Source organism: Saimiri boliviensis, chromosome 17, assembly GCF_048565385.1.
Source record: "Saimiri boliviensis isolate mSaiBol1 chromosome 17, mSaiBol1.pri, whole genome shotgun sequence".
Lineage (NCBI taxonomy): Eukaryota > Metazoa > Chordata > Mammalia > Primates > Cebidae > Saimiri > Saimiri boliviensis.
In genome coordinates this window covers 20,530,868-20,551,621 of record NC_133465.1, presented here as the reverse complement: position 1 = coordinate 20,551,621, position 20,754 = coordinate 20,530,868, and the positions used below count along the sequence as shown (strand labels likewise).

Sequence of the window (20,754 nt, the reverse complement as noted above, 5' to 3'; positions counted from 1 at the left end):
TCAGATCATCAGGCATTGGATTCTCATAGGGCTGTGCAGCCTAGATCCCTCACGTGAACAGTTTACCACAGGGTTTGTCCTCCTGTGAGACTGTAATGCAGAGCTCAGGTAGTCAGGCGCACCACGTGCTGCTGACCTCATGCTGTGCGACCTGGTTGCTAACAGGCCACGGACAGGTGGCCTAGGGGTGGGGGACCCCGACCTGCTCCATCGTATGGCTCCAGTATAATCTAGTGGAACTGCCATCGTACACGTGGCCTATTATGAATGGAAACATCATGATGCGGCGCATGACTGCGTGCCTCACGCCTGATGTGCCTGCTGTCATCTCATCCTCACACCAGCCAGACTAGGAGGGCATTCCTGTCCCTTCACATTGTGGACAAGAGAACTGAGGCACCCCTGTGATAGAACCTGGACCCAGATCTGCCAGGTTCGGAGCCTGTGTCACTCCACGAGGGTGCCCCATCTCAGTTCAGGGTGGACTCGAAGCAAGGTCTGTAGCGTCCGGAGCCTGTGCCCTTGCCACTCCACGAGGGTGCTCCATCTCAGTTTGGGGCAACTTCAGCCGCGCAGTTACTTGGATCATAGAGTGAGTGTTCCGTCACTCCTTTCATCCCTTTGCCCTTGTTCTCACTCTCATCAAACACTCTTGTTGGCTCCGCCTTCTAACTATGCCCCAAATCAGATAGATACTTTTTTCTATCTTACACCACCAACTTAGTCTGGGTGCCCATCAGCCCTTTCCTGGAACACTGTAGCAGCCTCTTAAATTGGTTGTCTTCTGTCATTGTAATCCATTCTTCCACAGCAGTGGAATATTCTTAAAATCCAAATTAGATCACATCACTTCCCTGTTTAAAACCACCAGTGACTATCGAGTTGGAATGAGAAGAAAATGGACCCTTACCATGGCTCACAAAAGGTGATGCGGTTGGGCTCCTGCCACCCCTCTTACCTCATGCTCCCACCTTCCCTTCTGTCCCTCAGACTCACCACTCTCTTTCCAGCGTCCCGCCGGGTCCTCCCATTGAGAAGACTCTTAGTTGGGTTTTGCCTGAGCAGCTCCTTCTTTAGCTCAGCCATCACCTCCTCAGAGGCCTTTTCTGACTCCCCCATATGTAGAAGCACTTTCCACCCTCATCCCCAGCTCATCCTACTCCCTGAGTTTTCCTGTCACCACTGCAGTGCCTCCTCTCTAATCTGCCTTACTTACCTGTGTCCCTGGTGCACCCGAGGGTGCCTGGAACAGAGTAGATGCTCAGAGCATCATCACTGAGTGAGCACAGACACGTGCTGTTCCCTGCACCTAGAGAGATCTGTCCACCCTCCACCTTCCTCCACCCTTCCTCAGATGTTACGGAGTAGATGCTCAGAACATCATTGCTCAGTGAGCACAGACACGTGCTCTTCGCTGCACCTAGAGAGATCTGTCCACCCTACCCTCCTCCTCCCCTCACATGAACTCAGAGGCATCCTTCAGCTCTGGCTCACGTTCTTTCTTTAGGGAAGTCTTCATGGCCCTCTGTTGCGTGTTTCTGTAACAACTACTTTTCCTCCCTGGCTCGTCTCAGCTGCTTGTGTGACTTGGATTGAAGGCTGTCTCCTCAGCAGACTATGATCTCCATGAGGCTGAGGCTGCCTGTCTTGCTCACTGCTCTGCTCCTAGGGCCCAGCACAGCCGTTTGTTGAATCGATGAGTGGAGGAATGAATCACTTTTCCTGTACTAACTTGGTCCACACGTGGAATGTGTGTGCCATAAATGAGTGAGCCAGGAGCTCCTTGGGGGTCCACAACTCCCCTCATTTCATCAGAATGTTAATAGAGGTTGGCATGATGGCTCTTGCCTGTAACCCCAGCGTTTTGAGAGGCTGAGACAGATGGATTGCTTCAGGTCAGGAGTTTGAGACCAATCCCGGTAACATGGCCAAACCCATCTCTACAAAAAAAATACAAAAATTAGTTGGGTGTAGTGATGAGCCTGGGAGGTCAAAGCTGCAGTGAGCTGTGCTCACACTGCTGCAGTTCAGGTTGGGCGACAGAGTGGGACTCTGTCTAGAAAAACAAAACAAACAAAAAAACGCCAATAGAGACAGACTGTTGAAGTAGGGAGGAGAGCTTGGGAGGCTTCTGGCCCATGACGCTGAGCGAGCCCTGCGCTCACACGGCCTCTGATGGTGCCCGATATGCTCCGCTTCTTCCTCTGGGTCCGTTTTCTTGATACCTTGCACCAGAGGGAGTAGAGCCCAGGAACATCCTCAGCCCGCTTCACTGACATCTGATTTCTGCCCTGATTTCCAGTAACACGTTATGTTTTAAAATGAGGCCCACCTTACGTAATTGTGAGGTGCTGTTATCAACCCAATAGACTCAGCAATAGATGAGCATTTACCTCAAAAATCCAAATTCTGTGTCTGCCACTGAATGATTTTGAACAAAGCTTTTAACCTCGGTTAGCTGACTTGCTTTTCACATCTACCAAGGACCAGAAGACTTAGAGTCATAGTGACTCAGCTCAACAGCATAATCCCAGAGCCCATTGTTAAGCCAGTGGAGTCAGGAATCTAATGCTATTAACTAATTTATTTTTCTTATGGTTGTTGAAGATTGAGCTTGGTAGATTCTTTTTCTTACTATTCTCTCTAAAATATCAGCAGCCCTTAAGAAGACAACTCAAGCTTAGAAATACTGCTTTCTGAAAAGAGCTGTAAGTTTATAAGGATGTTTTTTTCTCTGGTATCAAGTAAAGAAGCCAGAGCTTGGAATGTGCAAATTTGAAATACTTGCTTGGGTGTTAGACCATATTGTTTCTCACCAGGTTACCACAACAGTCATCATTTTACTAATGATTGCCTCGAGCTAATGCAGCCATCACAAGGCTCCGTCATGCACCGAGGCTGTGTCCATCCACATAAATTGTATCCAGGTGTTTTTGCCCACAAACAAATAGTTTAAATGACTATAAGCGGAATTGTCTTAAAACAAAAACCAGAGACAGATGTAGTGTTTTTGTTGAAGGTTTTTTAAATTTATTTACTTAATTTTTTAATGTATCTTTTGAGATGGAATCTTGCTTTGTCACCCAGGCTGGAGTGCAGTGGTACCATCTCCACTCACTGCAACCTCCACCTCCCAAATTCAAGTGATTCTCCTGTCTCAGCCTCCTGAGTAGCAAGGATTGCAGGCACCCACCACTATGCTGCTAGTTTTGGTATTTTTAGTAGAGACGGGGTTTCACCATATTGGCCAGGCTGGTCTCAAACTCCTGACCTCAAGTGATCTGCCTGCCTTGGCCTCCTAAAAAGTGCTGGGATTACAGGCATGAGCCACCATGGCCAGCCTTTGTATAAGTTTTGTTTTTGTTTTTTTGTTTGTAATGTCTTTAGATGATGTCCTGGCACTTGGCAAAGTCATTCACACTATAGTCCATCTGCTGTCCCTTTTGGCTTAGAGATTAATTCAGGTCGACCCACTGGTATTGGCTAAAATATCAAGTACATTTCGAAACTCCCTCTCCACTTAACTTCTTATCTCTGGAGAGCCATGCCTTGCCCCATTCCCTCATCCTCAGCACCAAGAATTCCTCTTTTCTGTTTGTGCAGTTGGCCTCTTTTCTACCAAAGCCTCCAGCTCCCAGGCATAAACAACATCTCTAGGTGAAAATGGTAAAGAAATTCCAGAGGGCTGCTTTGATTCTTTAGTTGTACTGGAGTTAAACATCATCAGTGACCCTTGTGTGTATCATGTGCTGCTTCTAGGGTTTCACATTTGAGCCTTCAGATAGTCCTGTGACTACTCCCTCATTCAGCAGATGAAGTCACTGTGGCTCAGAGAAGCTGGGTGATATGGCCACTGCAGCACAGTCGGAGCTACCCCAAGGCCACAGCCACGGCCACGTCTCCTCCTCCAGCTGTCCCATGAGCCCTAGTTCCACTCAGGGCCGTGTTTACAAATAGTCATATTTGGAAGCTGAAAAGTAAATTTTCTCTAGGAGTTGTGGTTGTTGTAATGGGGCTTACTTGGGAAGAGTCGTCTGTTAATCTAGAACGCCTGAGATTAGCTTTGTAGTTTGTTCTTGCATTCAAATCCATCTGGCACTTTGATTCATTTCTATTTATTGAGGACCTGCTACATGCTAGGCACCAAGATAGGATGGGGAACAAGATAGACATAATCTCTGCCATCATGGAGGCAGAAAGAAACAGACAAATGGGCAATTGCAGTATTTTAATAAATGCTGGGGCAGGGGACATGTAGCACGGTTTGGGAACACGTCAGGGACATCTAACTCAAATGTGACAATGGGAAAGGCTCCCCAGCAGAAGCGGCTTCTAATGTGAAGACTGAAGGATGCGTAAGATTAGAGTTGGGGCAGGGTGGTGAAGGAGGTTTCAGGAGGACGGAAGGGCAGTGTGAAGGCCTGGGGGTAAGCATGTGGTCTGTGTTGCCTCAGTTCTTTACCGGATCAGAGTTCATGACTTAGCTGTTGGAGACACCTGGAAAAAGTGGATCAATAGTGAAGGCTGTTGAATATGCTCAGAAAATACTTCTCTTTCTTATCAACCTAACAGAAAAAGCTTGAGTCTCCACCCACTTCTACCAATCCCTTCCTGGAAGATGAGCCAACACCAGAGATGGAGGAACTGGCAACGGAGAGGGGAGATTTAGATCAAGTAAGTCTGGTTTGCGTCACCATGGGTAACCTACCTGATGTGTGCTTTTGAAAATGGGTCTGCTTGCTCCAGATATGATCCTTTGGCTCCTGGCCACATTCAGAGATGACAACTCTGGTGGTCTTTATCTGGTGTTCTTTATAGAAGACCCTTATCTGAAAGTGCATTTAGGAAACTCCGTGAAAGGGCAGACTTTCCTGCCCCACAGCTCTGTTCCTGAAGAACCCGCTGCCAGGACACACACAAGCTTCATGAGCCACTGCGGTGGGGCCGGAAGAGTTCTGCTCTGCCTCATTCAGCGTCTCCTGAGCTTGTGAGCTTTGTTTTGTTTTACTGTTGTCTGGTATGGTGATGATGTGAGAGTCTGAGCGATTCCCGGGAAGCTAGCAGCACCATCGGCTGGGAGAGGCTTCCATGCAGTATAAGCCGATCACTTTAGGGTTGGAAATACAAGGTGACCAGTGGCATATTTGGAGAGCTACTTTTCAGAGCACACTAGCACTTTCATTTCCTTTGGATGTTTCTGTCCAAGTCTAAATTTCCTCTCCCTTCATCCTACAGAATGCTGTTTTTGTTTCACTGCCATTTTATGACAGGGAGGTTAGAGCAATAAATCAGAACTTTTCCTTTCTGGATTAGTGATCCCTCTTTTTAATTTTCTACACTTGGCTGCTGGAGGATTATTTTATGGTATTGTTTTGCTCCAGACACCACCAAAAGGGAGGCTGGCTGGGAGGACCAGCACTGGGAAACCTGTACCCATACACTTAGCAGCTCACCCTGCATTCATTCCCAGCATGGTGAGGTCAGGAGCCAGGAGAGCAGAACTCCAGGAGCAGCTCTGAAATGATGCAGTACAGTGTCTGGTCCATCGATTGAATGATTGCAATGAAAGGAATACCTCATGCTTTTATAGTGCTTTACAGTTTTAAATTCTATTACATGCCTTATTTCATCTTCACAATTCTTGCCTCTCACTTTATAGGTGATGAAACTTCAGCTCAGAGAGGTTAAGTGATTGACCCAGGGTTGAATAGTTTGGAAGTGGAGGAGCTTAAACTGGAAGCCAGGTCTCAGTGTCAGAAACTCGAATTCCTTTCCCAGTGCTCTTTTGTTTATGACTCATGTCTCATTCAGGAGTGGAGGATATAGAATTGAATCTCAGGAATAGAAGTAAATGAACAAAACTGATGGGACATCTTAAGGAGGCTTTCTCCCAGAGATGTGTATTAGAAGTAGGTGCACTTGATTTAAAGCTATCACAGTATTGACTGGCATGGGAGAAAACAGACATTTCCTCTAACTAATTAAATGCAGTTCTCACATTTCTGGAAGCAGGGACTAGGGTGGGAAGAAGGCTGTGGGTGTAGAGCTTATTCTTCTGCCATGTCCTCCTCCGACACGGCCAGCTGCTGCTGTGAGCATTGTTTGTGCAGGAGAGCCGTTTGCAGAGCCCTGATGTCTCACCAGTGCCAGCAGCTGCCATGGTTGTGTCCAAAATGGTGCAGTTAAATGCTCAGATAGTTGTAGTGTTGCCAGGAAGAGTTATTCCTTTTGCTAGTCATCTCTGGATGTTATTAAATTGGATTAAGATAGAGAGGCCCCATTTCTTACAAAATCAGTTTTGCCAGGTGAAGTATGATTTTCCTTTTTCTTGTAACTTTTTCCTCATATGGAAGCTTGACGTTACTGTTGTAAGGACCAAGACCTGCTTATTCTGAGAACACAGAAGCCTGACATCTGACAGATACATGGGGCAAAGCAGAGCCATGTGCTGGGAAAATGCCAGACTCTGGTCGGCTGTTAACTGACTGACCATGTGACTTCAGGCTGGTTATTTTCTCTCTTTAGACTTCCCTAGTTTATCTTTAGTAAGAGCTCATGGTTTTCAAACTGTATTCCTTGGTGCCCATCAGATGTCGCTGTGAAGCTAGGAGGAGACCAGGGACCTAGGTCCCTGAGATCAGAGCAGTTTTATTTTGAGTCGTTTTGTATTGTGGGCTTTCAGATAAAATTTCTTTTCAACCAGGGATTTTATGTCATTTAAAAAAAAAAAAAAATGGCCTGGCCTGGTGGCTCATGCCCATAATCCCAGTACTTTAGGAGTCCGACGTGGGCAAATCACTTGAGATCAGGAGTTCGCGACCAACCTGGCCAATGTGGTGAAACCCCATCTCTACTAAAAATACAAAATTAAGCGGGTGTGGTGGCGTATGCTTGTAATCCCAGCTACTCAGGAGGCTAAGGCAGGAGAATCACTTGAATCTGGGAGGCAGAGGTTGCAGTGAGCCAAGATTGCGCCACTGCACTCCAGCCTGGGAGACAGAGTGAGGCTTCATCTCAAAAAAAAAACAAAAAAAACAACTAAACCCCTGATCTAGCTGATCCACCCACCATTTCATGGGCTATTACTCATTAGTAATAAAACTTACACACCAGTGACTAATGCCTCCACCCATGCCATCCCTGACCTCCTGCTGCCTCACCGGCCTGGCCTTGCTTATGGTTGAGGTAGGCGCCCAGGGTCTCCCTCTTCTCGGAGTGGGGTGGACAACAAGAGCAAGAGCTCTGTGGAGTCAGGGAGGGACCCACCAGGTGTTAGTGGCGAAATCAGCCAGAGGTGGTTAGAGGGAAGGTCCCTACCGGTTCGTGGGTGACCTGACCCATTACATTGCTGCAGTCAGTAGCATTTGGCCCTCAAGGTAAGGGTCACTCCCTGCTTACCACTGCAGTTTACGCCTGGCTGCTGAGAAGAGAGAGTGAACTTGAAAAAAGCTATTTAGTTTACAAAGGCCCTGAGTAATCAGTTGCCAGGATATTCCCGGTGATAAAAAATGACATCTGAAAGGGGACTGAGGGGTACCGAAAGTATAAAAGAAAGGAGAAGAAATAACAAATTTCTGGTTTTAAAATGTACCCTTCTGGTGATCCGCACAGTTAGATTTAATCTGTTTACATTGGGTAGCAATAAAAGGAAATGGGAGCAGCTGCAGACCTCCTCACTGTGACAACAGTAACCTTTTATTATTCCATCAAACTCCAGGAGGAAATAGCTTAAACATCTGCAGCTTTTGGACAGAATTCACACACTCAGAAACGCAGCCTCAACCTACTGCTAAACGACTTAGCGTCATGTTGAAGCTGAGAATTAACCCTCTGGGGAGCTGCCTGGTGCAAAGGGAGATGCCAGTTGGAGCCAAAATTCCAGCACCTCCTATCTAAACTGAGCACATTCACAATGCAGCCATGGGCAGGAGACAGCCCTGCAGGAAAAAAGTAAGAAGAAAGGAAGCTTGAGGCAGTCCTTCCCATTATTCATCTCTTGCTTCAGCTCGCACTAAAAATGCTGCAAGAGGATCTGGGTGCTGTGGTCGCAGGGCCAGGGGTCCCTCCTCGCTGCAGAAGAGTGCTGTTAGTGGGCAGGGCAGGGCAGGGCCACGTCATCTGCAGGTAGGGGTGCAGCCCTGGCACTGCCTGGTCATGCAGCCTGAGTGTCCTGTGGGGCCTTATCACGGCAGGACCTGTGGCAGACAGATAAGATGAGTGCCGTGGAGTTATATAGCTGTTTTCTTTTCTCACTTAGAATCTGTATTTTATACTTACCAAATGAGCTCTTGAGACTCATTCCAAATAGTTTCTTTCAAATCATACATCACTTCTGTGCATATATAAAAGGAGAGTATAAGGAAAATAAATAGATTAAGATATTTCTAAAACTTCTTCACATGCAGGGCCCACATCTTCTGAACCACTTTTTTTTAAAAACTTTATATTTGGAATAATTATGGGCTCATAAATTATAAACCTAGTACAGTGAGGTACCATGTACCAGTCTCCCAGCTTTCTCCAGAGGGACAGCTAAAATACGATAATGCATCATCAAAACCAGGAAATCAATCAATCCAGACCCCTTCCCGTCTCCCAGCTTCCTCCAGGGAGGCAGTTAACGTACTATAGTGCATCACCAAACCAGGAAGTTGATCCAACCCCTTCCATCTCTCAGCTTCCTCGAGGGAGACAGTTAACATACTATAGTGCATCACCAAACCAGGAAGTGAATCCAACCCCTTCCATCTCCCAGCTTCCTCCAGGGGGACAGTTAACACACGATAGTGCATCATCAAACCAGGAAGTGAATCCAACCCCTTCCATCTCCCAGCTTCTTCCAGGGGATAGTTAACATACCATAGTGCATCATCAAACCAGGAAGTGAATCCAACCCCTTCCATCTCCCAGCTTCCTCCAGGGGACAGTTAACGTACTATAGTGCATCACCAAACCAGGAAGTGAATCCAACCCCTTCCATCTCCCAGCTTCCTCCAGGGGACAGTTAACATACCATAGTGTATCATCAAACCAGGAAGTGGATCCAACCCCTTCCATCTCTCAGCTCCCTCCAGGGAGACAGTTAACGTACTATAGTGCATCACCAAACCAGAAAGTGGATCCAACCCCTTCCATCTCCCAGCTTCCTCAAGGGGACAGTTAATGTACTATAGTGTATCATCAAACCAGGAAGTGGATCCAACCCCTTCCATCTCCCAGCTTCCTCCAGGGGACGTTAACATAACCATAGTGCATCATCAAATCAGGAAGTGGATCCAACCCCTTCCATCTCCCAGCTTCCTCCAGGGAGACAGTTAACATACTATAGTGCATCACCAAACCAGGAAGTGGATCCAACCCCTTCAATCTCTCAGCTTCCTCCAGGGGGACAGTTAACATACCATAGTGCATCATCAAACCAGGAAGTGGATCCAACCCTTCCATCTCTCAGCTTCCTCCAGGGGGAAAGTTAACGTACTATAGTGCATCATCAAACCAGGAAGTGGATCCAGACCCCTTCCCATCTCCCAGCTTCCTCCAGGGGACAGTTAATAATGTCAAATGAAGAGAAAAGTTACAAGGAACTCATAAGTATTTTTCTTCTGGATTCAGCAATTGTTAACATTTTCCTATGTAACTATGATTTCCTCCCTACTCCCCCCACCTTTAGAACAATTTGTAAGTTCACTCTTGTAGATCAAAATCAGAAAATTTTACATCAGTACAGTAATATATCAACTTTTTATGTCTATATACTTATCTATAGGCATTTTAATATAGATTAGATAGACTTATATAGATTATTAGATAGACTTAACATAGATTAGATGGACTTAGAGATTAGATAATCTATAGACATTTTAAGTCATTTTTCATAATGTAGCCATTTCAAAGTGATAAAATATTGTCCGTAGTTGGGAAAGTACGCATAAATTAGTAAGTGTAAAAATACAAAATATATCTGTTCAAAATAAAAAAAAAGAAAAAACAAAAGCAGAAAATATACAGATTGATTTTTTTAAATGACAGCATTCTGTATTATGTAAATTTCCATGTGTAATTACCAGAAGTTATCCTGCAGAATGTGAATTTTCTTCAAAAGAAGAAAAAAATTAAAAAATAACTATAATACCTATAATTATTATTTAATTAATAAAAAGATACCTGGTTGTAGTAGCCATGTTTTCCAAATCTAAAACCATAATATCTAGTCTTACGGAGTCAGACAAATTAAATCACATTTTTCTATTCACTTAAATAATCATTTGAAATCAGTAATAAAAAATAGATACTGACTTGGAAATAAAAGGACAAATGGATGAGGACCACCCCTCACAGTCCTCATTCTCCATCATAGAGCCTTTATCTAAAACTAATTGAAGTGCAGAAAAACTCCCAGGACATCTGCACTAGCATGGAATTCTAGATCCAGCAGATTCGAGCCCAGTCAACCAGTCTTGCCTGGCCCCTGAGGCCCTGTGGGGGTCTTACTCTGAGGCCTGACTGTGGCAGTGACTTCCAGATGATAAGAGTAAACAGTGGAGATGGTATTTATTCTTAGGAAGGACCAGAGTTTCTAGAAACCTTGCAAAAAATTAAAGACGTTGAACTCTTGGTGCAAAGGGAGGAGGGCTAAGTACTAGATTGAGTGAGTGTGTCTAAAGTTGACATTTAATTTTTGGTGATCATTTTTTTACAGATCAGTTTTTACAGTTGTTTTTAGCTATTACAGTGTGTTATTTTAAAAAACAGAAATAGGTAATTACCATTTTTGCCTGTCATTGGGGCTTAGCTCTTCCAGTATGTATTAAAATATATAAGCAGTTCAAGAGGGTAGATCTTATGTCAAGTATTTTTACCACAAGTAATTATAATAACAACTAGGCCGGGCGTGGTGGCTCACGCCTGTAATCCCAGCACTTTGGGAGGCCGAGGCAGATGGATCATGAGGTCAAGCAATCGAGACCATCCTGGTCAACATGGTGAAACCCCGTCTCTACTAAAAATACAAAAAATTAGCTGGGCATGGTGGCGCGTGCCTGTAATCCCAGCTACTCAGGAGGCTGAGGCAGGAGAATTGCCTGAACCCAGGAGGCGGAGGTTGCAGTGAACCGAGACCGCACCATTGCACTCCAGCCTGGGTAACAAGAGCAAAACTCCATCTCAAAAATAATAATAATAATAATAATAATAATAATAACAACAACAACAACAACAATAACAACAACAACTAAAGGGGTGGGAGGGAGCTTGGGGAGGTGGTAGATACACAGGGCCTTGGTGGTGGTGAGGGGTTCATGGGTGTTTACTTATTCTCAAACTCGTTAGGATACATACTTTAAATATGTTGGCCTTTTAAAATGTCAGTCATACCTCAGTAAAGTGGGGTTAAAAAAATAAGATCTGAGTAGTTCAATTTAACCAGTATGTTGTGGGTGCAGTTTACATACACACTATATTCTAGTACCAGCCCCAGCAAGGTGTGTTTGCCTCAGGGTCATTTTGTGCTCATTTGGCAATAGACAGAATTTATATTTTTTTAGGAATAGAAAGTAACATGTAGGAAAATCTTCGCTTAATTTTTAATTTGGAAAGGAATTAAGTAGCAAATATAGTTTTAAAATACTTGGCTGTCATATGACTTCTTTATCAGTGGCTTCCAAGTAACAGTCTGGGAACCAGTGCTGGTCTAGTGTTATAGTGGCCTAAAGCAAAAAAAAAAAATAGTATAGTCTGTCTGCCTGCTTCCTCCCTCTGTGTGTGTCTCTCTCTCTTTCTCTCTCCACCCCCCTTTCTGTCCTTTCTCAAAAAGTACTGCCTATATGCTGCTATTTTATTCTTATAAGATTTGGGGCATAAAATACTTTTTTTCTGGCTGCACCTGATGCCTCATGCCTGTAATCCCAGCACTTTGGGAGGCCAAGGCAGGTGGATCACTTGAGGCCAGGAGTTCGAGACCAGCCGGGCCAACATGGCAAAACCCATCTCTACTTAAAAGACCAAAGTTAGCTGGCTGCAGTGGCATGTACCTGTAATCCCAACTACTTAGGAGGCTGAGACACAAGAATCACTTAAGTCCAGGAGGCACAGGTTGCAGTGAGCTGAGATGGCGCCCCTGGACTTTAGCCTGTGCGACAGAGGGAGACTCTGTCTCAAAAAAAACAAGCCTGTATATTTTTTAGGAACTTGTGGTAAGAATAGAAAGTAGCGAAATAAATGTAATAACCCTCTATTGGTTCTCCACCCTTCTTTTTGTTACGTTTTCTTACTGATGAAATTCAAAACCTTCTGGGAACCATTGCAGGAAAATAATGATACCATAGAAAGAGTTGTAGAGTAAGAAAAGCAGACTTCTACATGTGTCTTGGGGCAAGTTAGAGAGCCTCTGAGTCCTCATTTCTTGTGGTATAAGTAGTAGGGATACCTACATGAAGGGTTATTGTGAGGAACAGGTGATGTATTCGTTGGTATCAAAGTGGTTGGCCTATAGTAACAATCAGTAAATGGAGGCTGTCAAAAATGGGATTGTGTGAAAGCACTTTATAAATTCTAAAGTAGTGTACAGGTACAAGGTGCTGCTATTAGCCAGGATGTAAATTCTGGAAAACACCAGTCAGATAGATGATGACTAGCTTCCAGATTCAAAACGCGTATGTTATCAGAGTAACATTAAATCTTCCACCGTCTACAGCAAGCCAGTGATGCTAACAGAGCTGCCGTTTGTTCACCTACTGGGGTGAATCGTGAAGCCGACTTTTTCCCACTTTAATTACGTCAAGTACTCTCATATTGTGAACTTTGAAAAGATGTTTTTTAAAAAAATTCTTAAACATTTGCAAAGACCACTCAAGTATAGGGTTTATTTTTCTTTGTTCTTATAGCCAAAGAAGCCCAAAGCCCCGGACAATCCATTTCATGGCATCGTCTCCAAGTGCTTCGAGCCTCATCTCTACGTGTACATCGAATCCCAGGACAAGTAAGTGAGGGGCATGTGCTGTTTTCTGCCTGCATTTCTCGAGCCCAGGTCCTGACTGGGTCTTCGAAGCGCACAGCTCCTTCCAGAGGCTGAAGGAGGGACGTGGCATGCCTGTGACCCTCCCCAGAAACTCATTTGGGATATTTTTACATCTTTTGAAGGTTATCATGAATTATGTCTATAAACCTCAGGACCTGAGTTTGCCCCTGATAAGGTCCCTATGGGTCCCAACACCCTCTTCCCACGTGGGTGTGGAGGCCTGACATACATCAGCCTACAAAGCTTTACAGTGTCAGGCACCGGGTATTGGAAGAAAGCCTAATCCCTCATGTTTATGTTTTCAAATATAATTTAGCCTTAGAAAAAGTTACCAAAATAGGACAAAAAATTCTCACGTGCCCTCTGCAGAGAATGTTAACATCTTACATAACAACCACAGGTATCCAAATCAGGAAGGTAACACTGTCCCATTGAGGTCCCTTTTTATGGTCCAGGACCCCGTAATCATGTATTTGTTGTCAGATCTCTTTGGTCTTATCTTGTTTAATCTTGAGTAGTTCCTCATCTTTTCTTTTTTTCTTTTCTTTCTTTTTCTCTTCTCTTCTTTTCTTTTCTTTTTTTCTTCCATTTCCTTTTTCTTCTCTTCTTTTCTCTTCTTTTTTCTTTTTGAGACAGGGTCTCACTCTGTCCCCAAGGCTGGAGTGCAGTGGTCAGTAGTGAGATCACAACTTATTGCATCCTCTATCTTCTAGACTCAAGCAGTCCTGCCACCTGTCTCCCAGGTAGCTGGGACTACAGGTGCACACTGCCACACCTGGTTAATATTTCTATTTTTAGTAGAGTTGAGGTCTCGCTGTGTTGGCCAGGATGGTCTCAGATGATCCACCCACCTCAGCCTCCCAAAGTGCTGGGATTACAGGCATGAGCCACCCTGCCTGGCCATTCCTCACCTTTTCTTTGTCTTTCATGACCTCAGTGCATACTGGCCAGGTATTTTGTACAGTGTCCTCAGTTTTCGTTTTTTTCTTGATTAAATCCATTTTGGTCAAGAATACCATGAAAGTGGCCTTGTATCCTCAGTGCATTGTGTCAGGAGGCACATCACATTGATTTGTCCCATTGTTGCTTTATTACTTGCTTTAGGTGGTATCTGCCAACTTTGTTCACTGTGAAGTTACAATTTTTCTCCTGGTAATTAGTAAGTATGTTATGGGATGGTACTGTCTGCATATCCTGCTCTCATCAAACTTTTGCCCACTCATTCACATCCCTTGATGATTCATTCCGGCCTGAAGCATCGTTTCTGTGACATTTGCCAAATGTTGATTGTCTGTTTTCATCATTTCTTCTACACTTACTAATTGGAGTTCTACTGTATGGAAAAATTTTTCCTCTTCCCCATTTGTTTATTATATCAGTATGAACTCGTGGATTCTGATTTTATTTTATGGATCAGCTATATAGTATTATATATTATCTATACCATATTGCTTTTCACGTGGCTGGGTGCGGTGGGCCACACCTGTAATCCCAGCACTTTGGGAGGCCAAGGTAGGAGGAGCTTTTGAGCCCAGGATTTGGAGACCGGCCTGGGAAGCATAGTGAAACCCCATCTCTATAAATAACTTTTTAAATTAGCCAGGTGTGGTGGTGCATACCTGTAGTCCCAGCTACTTGAGAGGCTGAGGTGGAAAAAGCACTGGAGCCCAGGAGGAGGAGGCTGCAATGAGCCATTACTGCGCCACTGCACTCCAGCCTGGGGGACAGAGGCCTTGTCTCAAAATAAATAAATAATTAGCAAACTATAGTGTATGCTTTTTTTTTTTTTTTTTTTTTTGAGACGGAGTTTCACTCTTGTTACCCAGGCTGGAGTGCAATGGCGCGATCTCGGCTCACCACAACCTCTGCCTCCTGGGTTCAGGCAATTCTCCTGCCTCAGCCTCCTGAGTAGCTGGGATTACAGGCACGCACCACCATGCCCAGCTAATTTTTTGTATTTTTAATAGAGACGGGGTTTCACCATGTTGACCAGGATGGTCTCGATCTCTCGACCTCGTGATCCACCCGCCTCGGCCTCCCAAAGTGCTGGGATTACAAGCTTGAGCCACCGCGCCCGGCCTAGTGTATGCTTTCTACAAGCTTGTAGCCTGCAAAGATTTTCGTGAAGCATCTCGCCGCAGCCAGGTTTCTTCCCTCCCACCCTCTTTTTAAAAAAATCCTAAAGACTCCAGACTAACAGCCGAAGAGTGTTTGCATTCCAGTGTCTGTTGTTTGCGTGAGGGGCCTTCGCCAAGGAGGAAGACTCCTCCTTATCCCTGAGTCTTTGTCCACAACCAGAGTCACTCTTGAAGCCCTTCCATGTTGGAAGGCACGTTTTGGAAAGGTCAGAATTCTAGAGCAGGCCAAGATGGCTGGAGACAGACTGGCATGGGCTCCCAGAGGAAGCCTTGTAGTCTAAAGAATGCACTTGGGAGGGACCAGAAGGTGGCTCACACAGGGAGCACCGCAGAGCTGTGGGAACGTCCTGAGGGAATTTCTCTGGGAATGCATTTGGGTCCTGACTGTATTCCCCCCAACCTTTACAGTGCTTCTATCATGGGTTAGCAGATTCTTATTTTCAAACATGTTTCAGGGATAAACCATAAGATTAAGAGAATGTTTCAGGTAGAAACACCACATGGAACAATATGATTCACCTGCTTGATTGTATATACTGCTTCTGTGCTTTTCATGCCCAATTACAAAGTGCTTCATATTAAAATCTCAGAAAATGAATTTGCCCAGCAGCTTCTCCATCATCAGATGCAGGTCTCCCCACCAGCCCCCCAGAAAAAGTTGCCTTGCCATCGTTTGCCTTGCAAAGGCCCAGTGGCACCTCGCTCTCCACCCAGTGGGCCCGTGTCCAGCAGGCACATGGAGGGACAGAGGTGACTGCTGCTGCTGCTCTGTCCCTGAGAGCACCCTGCCCTCTGCACTCACAAAGTTTCCCTCCAGGAAGTTACTGAGACACCCCTGAGGAGCAGGAGCAAGGATTGATTATTTGCCTGTTGGAGTCACAGAGCTTCAAGCAACACCCCCAGATGACTGTTTTCAACCAAAGTCCCATTTCTCTTAACCCAAGTTTTTAGTTTTAAAAGGCTTCAAAGGCCAGGCACATTGGCTCACGCCCGTAATCCCAGCACTTTGGGATTACAAGCTGAGGCAGACAGATTATGAGGTCAAGAAGTCGAGACCATCTTGGCTGACAGGGTGAAACCCCGTCTCTACTAAAAACACAAAAAATTAGCTGGGTGTGGTGGGGCACGCCCACAGTCCCAGCGACTCGGGAGGCTGAGGCAGGAGAATTACTTGAACCTGGGAGGCGGAGGTTGCAGTGAGCTGAGGTCGCACCATTGCACTCCAGACTGGGTGACAGAGAGAGACTGTCTCAAAAGGGAAAAAAAAAGGCTTAAAAGTTACTGGGTCCAGGGTTTATTTATTTATTTTTGAGACAGGGTCTCACTGTGTCACCCAGGATAGAGTACAGAGAAGCATGATCAGGACTCATTGTAGCCTCAACCTCCCAGGTTTCAGCAATCCTTCCACCTCAGCCTCTCAAGTAGCTGGGGCTACAGGCACACATTACCACACCTGGCTAACTTCTGTATTTTTTGTAGAAATGCAGTTTCACCGTGTTACCCAGGCTGGTCTCGAACTCCTGGGCTCAAGCAGTCTGCCCACCTCCACCTCCCAATGTGCTAGGATTACAGGCGTGAGCCACCACGTCCAGTCAAGGTCCAGGGTTTAAAGCACGTGTCTGAGATAGCCACATCCTTTCCCAAAACCTACCTGGTCTAAAGGGTCGTTTTTCTGAATCATTGTAATTCTGGCTTCCACTCTTCACATGGCCTGGATTTATATAAAATATACTCATTGTTCAGGATGCTTTTGGCAAAGAACCAGACCTCCCTTCCTTGGGGACTCTCCATTTTCCTATGAAAAATGAAGTGCTGGCCACTTCTGCTGTTTGGCCTCACTGGGATGTTTCCGCAGCTATAGGGAAGTAGCAGGAACTGCACAGGCTGTGCTACTGCTGCTCCAGAATAAACAGCAAGGACTGGAAGTAGAAAATAGAGTTTAAAGAACTCCATGGGGGAGGAAGCAGGAGGTGGGGTGGTCACTAGCAGGTTTTGGGGGGAGGAGGCAGAAGGTGGGGTGGTCACTAGCAGGTTTTGGGGGGAGGAGGCAGGCGGTGAGGTGGTCACTAGCAGGTTTTGAGGGGAAGAGCAGGCGGTGGGGTGGTCACTAGCAGGTTTTGAGGGGAGGAGGCAGGCGGTGAGGTGGTCACTAGCAGGTTTTGAAGGGAAGAGCAGGCGGTGGGGTGGTCACTAGCAGATTTTGGGGGGAGGAGGCAGGTGGTGGGGTGGTCACTAGCAGGTTTTGAGGCCAGGAGGCAGGCAGTGGGGTGGTCACTAGCAGGTTGGAGGGAGGCAGGAGCAGGTTGGAGGGAGGCAGGAGCAGGTTGGGTAAAACTGTCCTTACGTGCTCGAAATGGCTTTCTCTTATTATTTATGTGCAAAGAGGAGGTTAGTCTGTCCTCTACTCTCGGGGCGTAGTGATTTCCTTCAGCTGATGCTTGCAAAAGAGATGACTGCATAGGCACTTTCTGCACTCCACTCTGTGGCCCTCCAACAGGGAAGCTACTGGTGACTCCCTATCTGCCCATTCTCCTAAGTTCCCTCTGATAACTTTTGTTAGAATAGAACCTGTACTTTTCTAGAGCCTAGCATCTGTCTGTAAACGAGTTATCATTGTTTATTTTGAATTCATTTCAAGCTTACAGAAGAATTATAAGAATTATACATAGAGCACTTGTATAGCCTTGATCCAGATTCCTCATTAATGATTATCTCCCGACACCCACATAATGCACAAACCCTACATCCTTTTTTCTTTTCTTTTTTCTTCCTTTTCCTTCCCTCTCCTTTTCCTTCCCTCTCCTTTTCCTTCCCTCTCCTTTTCCTTCCCTCTCCTTTTCCTTCCCTCTCCTTTTCCTTCCCTCTCCTTTTCCTTCCCTCTCCTTTTCCTTCCCCTTTCCTTCCCCTTCCCTTCCCATTCCCTTCCCTTCCTGTCCCATTACCTTCCCTTCCTTTCCCTTTCTTTCCCCTTCCCCTTCCCTTCTCCTTCCCTTCCCCTTCCCTTCCCATTCCCTTCCCCTTCCCGTCCATTCCCTTCCCTTCCTTTCCCTCTCCTTTCCCTCTCCTTTCCCATTCCCCTTCCCTTCCCCTTCCCTTCCCCTTCTCATCCCTTTCCCTCTCCTTTCCCTTCCCCTTCCCTTCCCATTCCCTTCCCTTCCTTTCCCTCTCCTTTCCCTTCCCCTCCCTACTTCCCCTCCCCTCCCCTTCCCTCCCTTGCCCTCCCTTCCCCTCCCTCCCCTCCCCTTTCCCTTCCTTTTCCCTTCCCTTCTTCCCCTTCTTTTCCCCTCCCCTTCCCCTCCCCCTCCCCTTCCCCTCCTCTTCCCCTTCCTGCTTCCTTCCCTTCCCCTTCCCCTTCCCTTTCCCTCTCTATTCTCTGTTTTCCCTTCACTCCCTCCTTTCCCCCTGCCCCCCCAACCTTACCGTTTCCCCTTCCCCTTCCCCTCCCCTTTTCTTCTGGACAGGGGTCTCACTGTGTTGCCCAGGCTGGAGTGCAATGGCATGATCTCAGCTCACTTTAGCCTCCACCTCCTGGCCTCAGGTGATCCTCCTACTTCAGTCTCTAGAGTTACTGAGACTACAGGTGCATGTTACCACGTCTGGCTAATTTTTGTTCTTTGTAGAGACAGGGTCTTACCATGTTGCTTGGGCTGGTCTCACCTCCTGGGCTCAAGCAGCCTCCCAAAGTGTAGGGATTACAGACGCGAACCACTGCACCCAACCTGTACTTTTTCCTGAACCTTTGAATTCTCAAGTTGCAGGCAAGATGCCCCACTACTCCTTAATACTTCAATACATACTTCTTAGAAACAATGTTTCTACATAAGGTTGCTACAACTATCAATGTCAGGAAATGAACCTTGATACAGTATTACTGGTTCATCCATGGCCTCCTCCTCATCACATAACCACAGTGCAATTGTCAGCATCCGGAAATCCACACTCACACAGTATTACTGCTTCATCCACGGCCTCCTCCTCATCACGTAACCACGGTACAACTGTCAGCATCTGGAAATCCACACTGATACAGTGTTACTGCTTCATCCACCGTCTCCTCATCATGTAATCATGGTACAACTGTCAGCATCCGAAAATTCACACTCACACAGTATTACTGCTTCATCCACGGCCTCCTTCTCATCACGTAACCACAGTACAACTGTCAGCATCCGGAAATCCACACTGATACAGTGTTACTGCTTCATCCATGGTCTCCTGACATTTTACCAGTTGTCCCAATCTTGTTTGTTTGTTTGAATAGCTCTGGGATCACAGGTTGCATTTTGTTGTCATGTCTCTTTGGTCTCCTTCAACCCAGAAGGCTAATTCAGTCTTTCTTTGTCTTTCATGACCTTGACATTTTTATTTTTATTTTTTATTTTATTTATTTATTTATTTATTTTAAAAAATACATTTATTCCCCCCCTTTTTTTAAATTGCATTTTAGGTTTTGGGGTACATGTGAAGAACATGCAAGATTGTTGCATAGGTACACACATGGCGGTGTGATTTGCTACCTTCCTCCCCTTCACCTATATCTGGCATTTCTCCCCTTGCTATCTCTTCCCCACCTCCCCACCCCCTGTCTCTCCCCCATTTCCCCCCAACAGACCCCAGTGTGTGATGCTCCCTTCCCCATGTCCATGTGTTCTCATTGTTCAACACCCGCCTATGAGTGAGAACATGTGGTGTTTGATTTTCTGCTCTTGTGTCAGTTTGCTGAGAATGATGGTTTCCAGGTTCATCCATGTCCCTACAAAGGACACGAACTCATCGTTTTTGATGGCTGCATAGTATTCCATGGTGTATATGTGCCACCTTTTCCCTGTCCAGTCTATCATCAATGGGCATTTGGGTTGGTTCCAGGTCTTTGCTATTGTAAACAGTGCTGCAGTGAACATTTGTGTGCATGTGTCCTTATAGTAAAACGATTTATAATCCTTTGGATATAAAGCCAGTAATGGGATTGCTGGGTCAAATGGAATTTCTATTTTTAGGTCCTTAAGGAATCGCCACACTGTCTTCCACAATGGTTGAACTAATTTACACTCCCACCAGCAGTGTAAAAGTGTTCCTATTTCTCCACATCCTCTCCAGCATCTGTTGTCTCCAGACTTTTTAATGAGCGCTATTTGAACTGGCATGAGATGGTATCTCAATGTAGTTTTGATTTGCATTTCTCTAATGACCAGTGATGATTGAGCATTTTTTCATCTGTTTGTTGGCCTCCTGTATGTCTTCTTTTGCAAAGTGTCTGTTCATATCCTTTGCCCACTTTTGAATGGGCTTGTTTGTTTTTTTCTTGTAGATCTGTTTTAGTTCTTTGTAAATTCTGAATATCAGCTCCTTGTCAGATGGGTAGACTGCAAAAATTTTTTCCCATTCTGTTGGTTGCCGATTCACTCTAATGACTGTTTCTTTTGCTGTGCAGAAGCTGTGGAGTTTGATTAGGTCCCGTTTGTCTATTTTGGCTTTTGTTGCCAATGCTTTTGGTGTTTTGGTCATGAAGTCCTTGCCTACGCCTATGTCCTGAATGGTTTTACCTAGATTTTCTTCTAGGGTTTTTATGGTGTTAGGTCTTATGTTCAAGTCTTTAATCCA

At 45.5% G+C, this 20,754-nt stretch overlaps 1 protein-coding gene across 6 annotated transcripts in view; it reads left to right on the top strand.

Moving 5' to 3' along the window:
- VPS53 (VPS53 subunit of GARP complex) overlaps positions 1-20,754 on the top strand; it is a 176,595-nt gene that overhangs the window by 85,258 nt on the left and 70,583 nt on the right. For all 6 annotated transcript variants that reach the window (XR_012514579.1, XM_039476537.2, XM_003929324.4 and 3 more), the window contains 2 exons: positions 4,573-4,674; positions 12,882-12,976. Coding sequence is in view for 5 of the 6 variants with exons in the window: in XM_039476537.2 (XP_039332471.1) it covers positions 4,573-4,674; positions 12,882-12,976 (197 nt within the window). In the remaining variant the exon portion in view is untranslated. The remainder of the gene's footprint in view (positions 1-4,572; positions 4,675-12,881; positions 12,977-20,754) is intronic.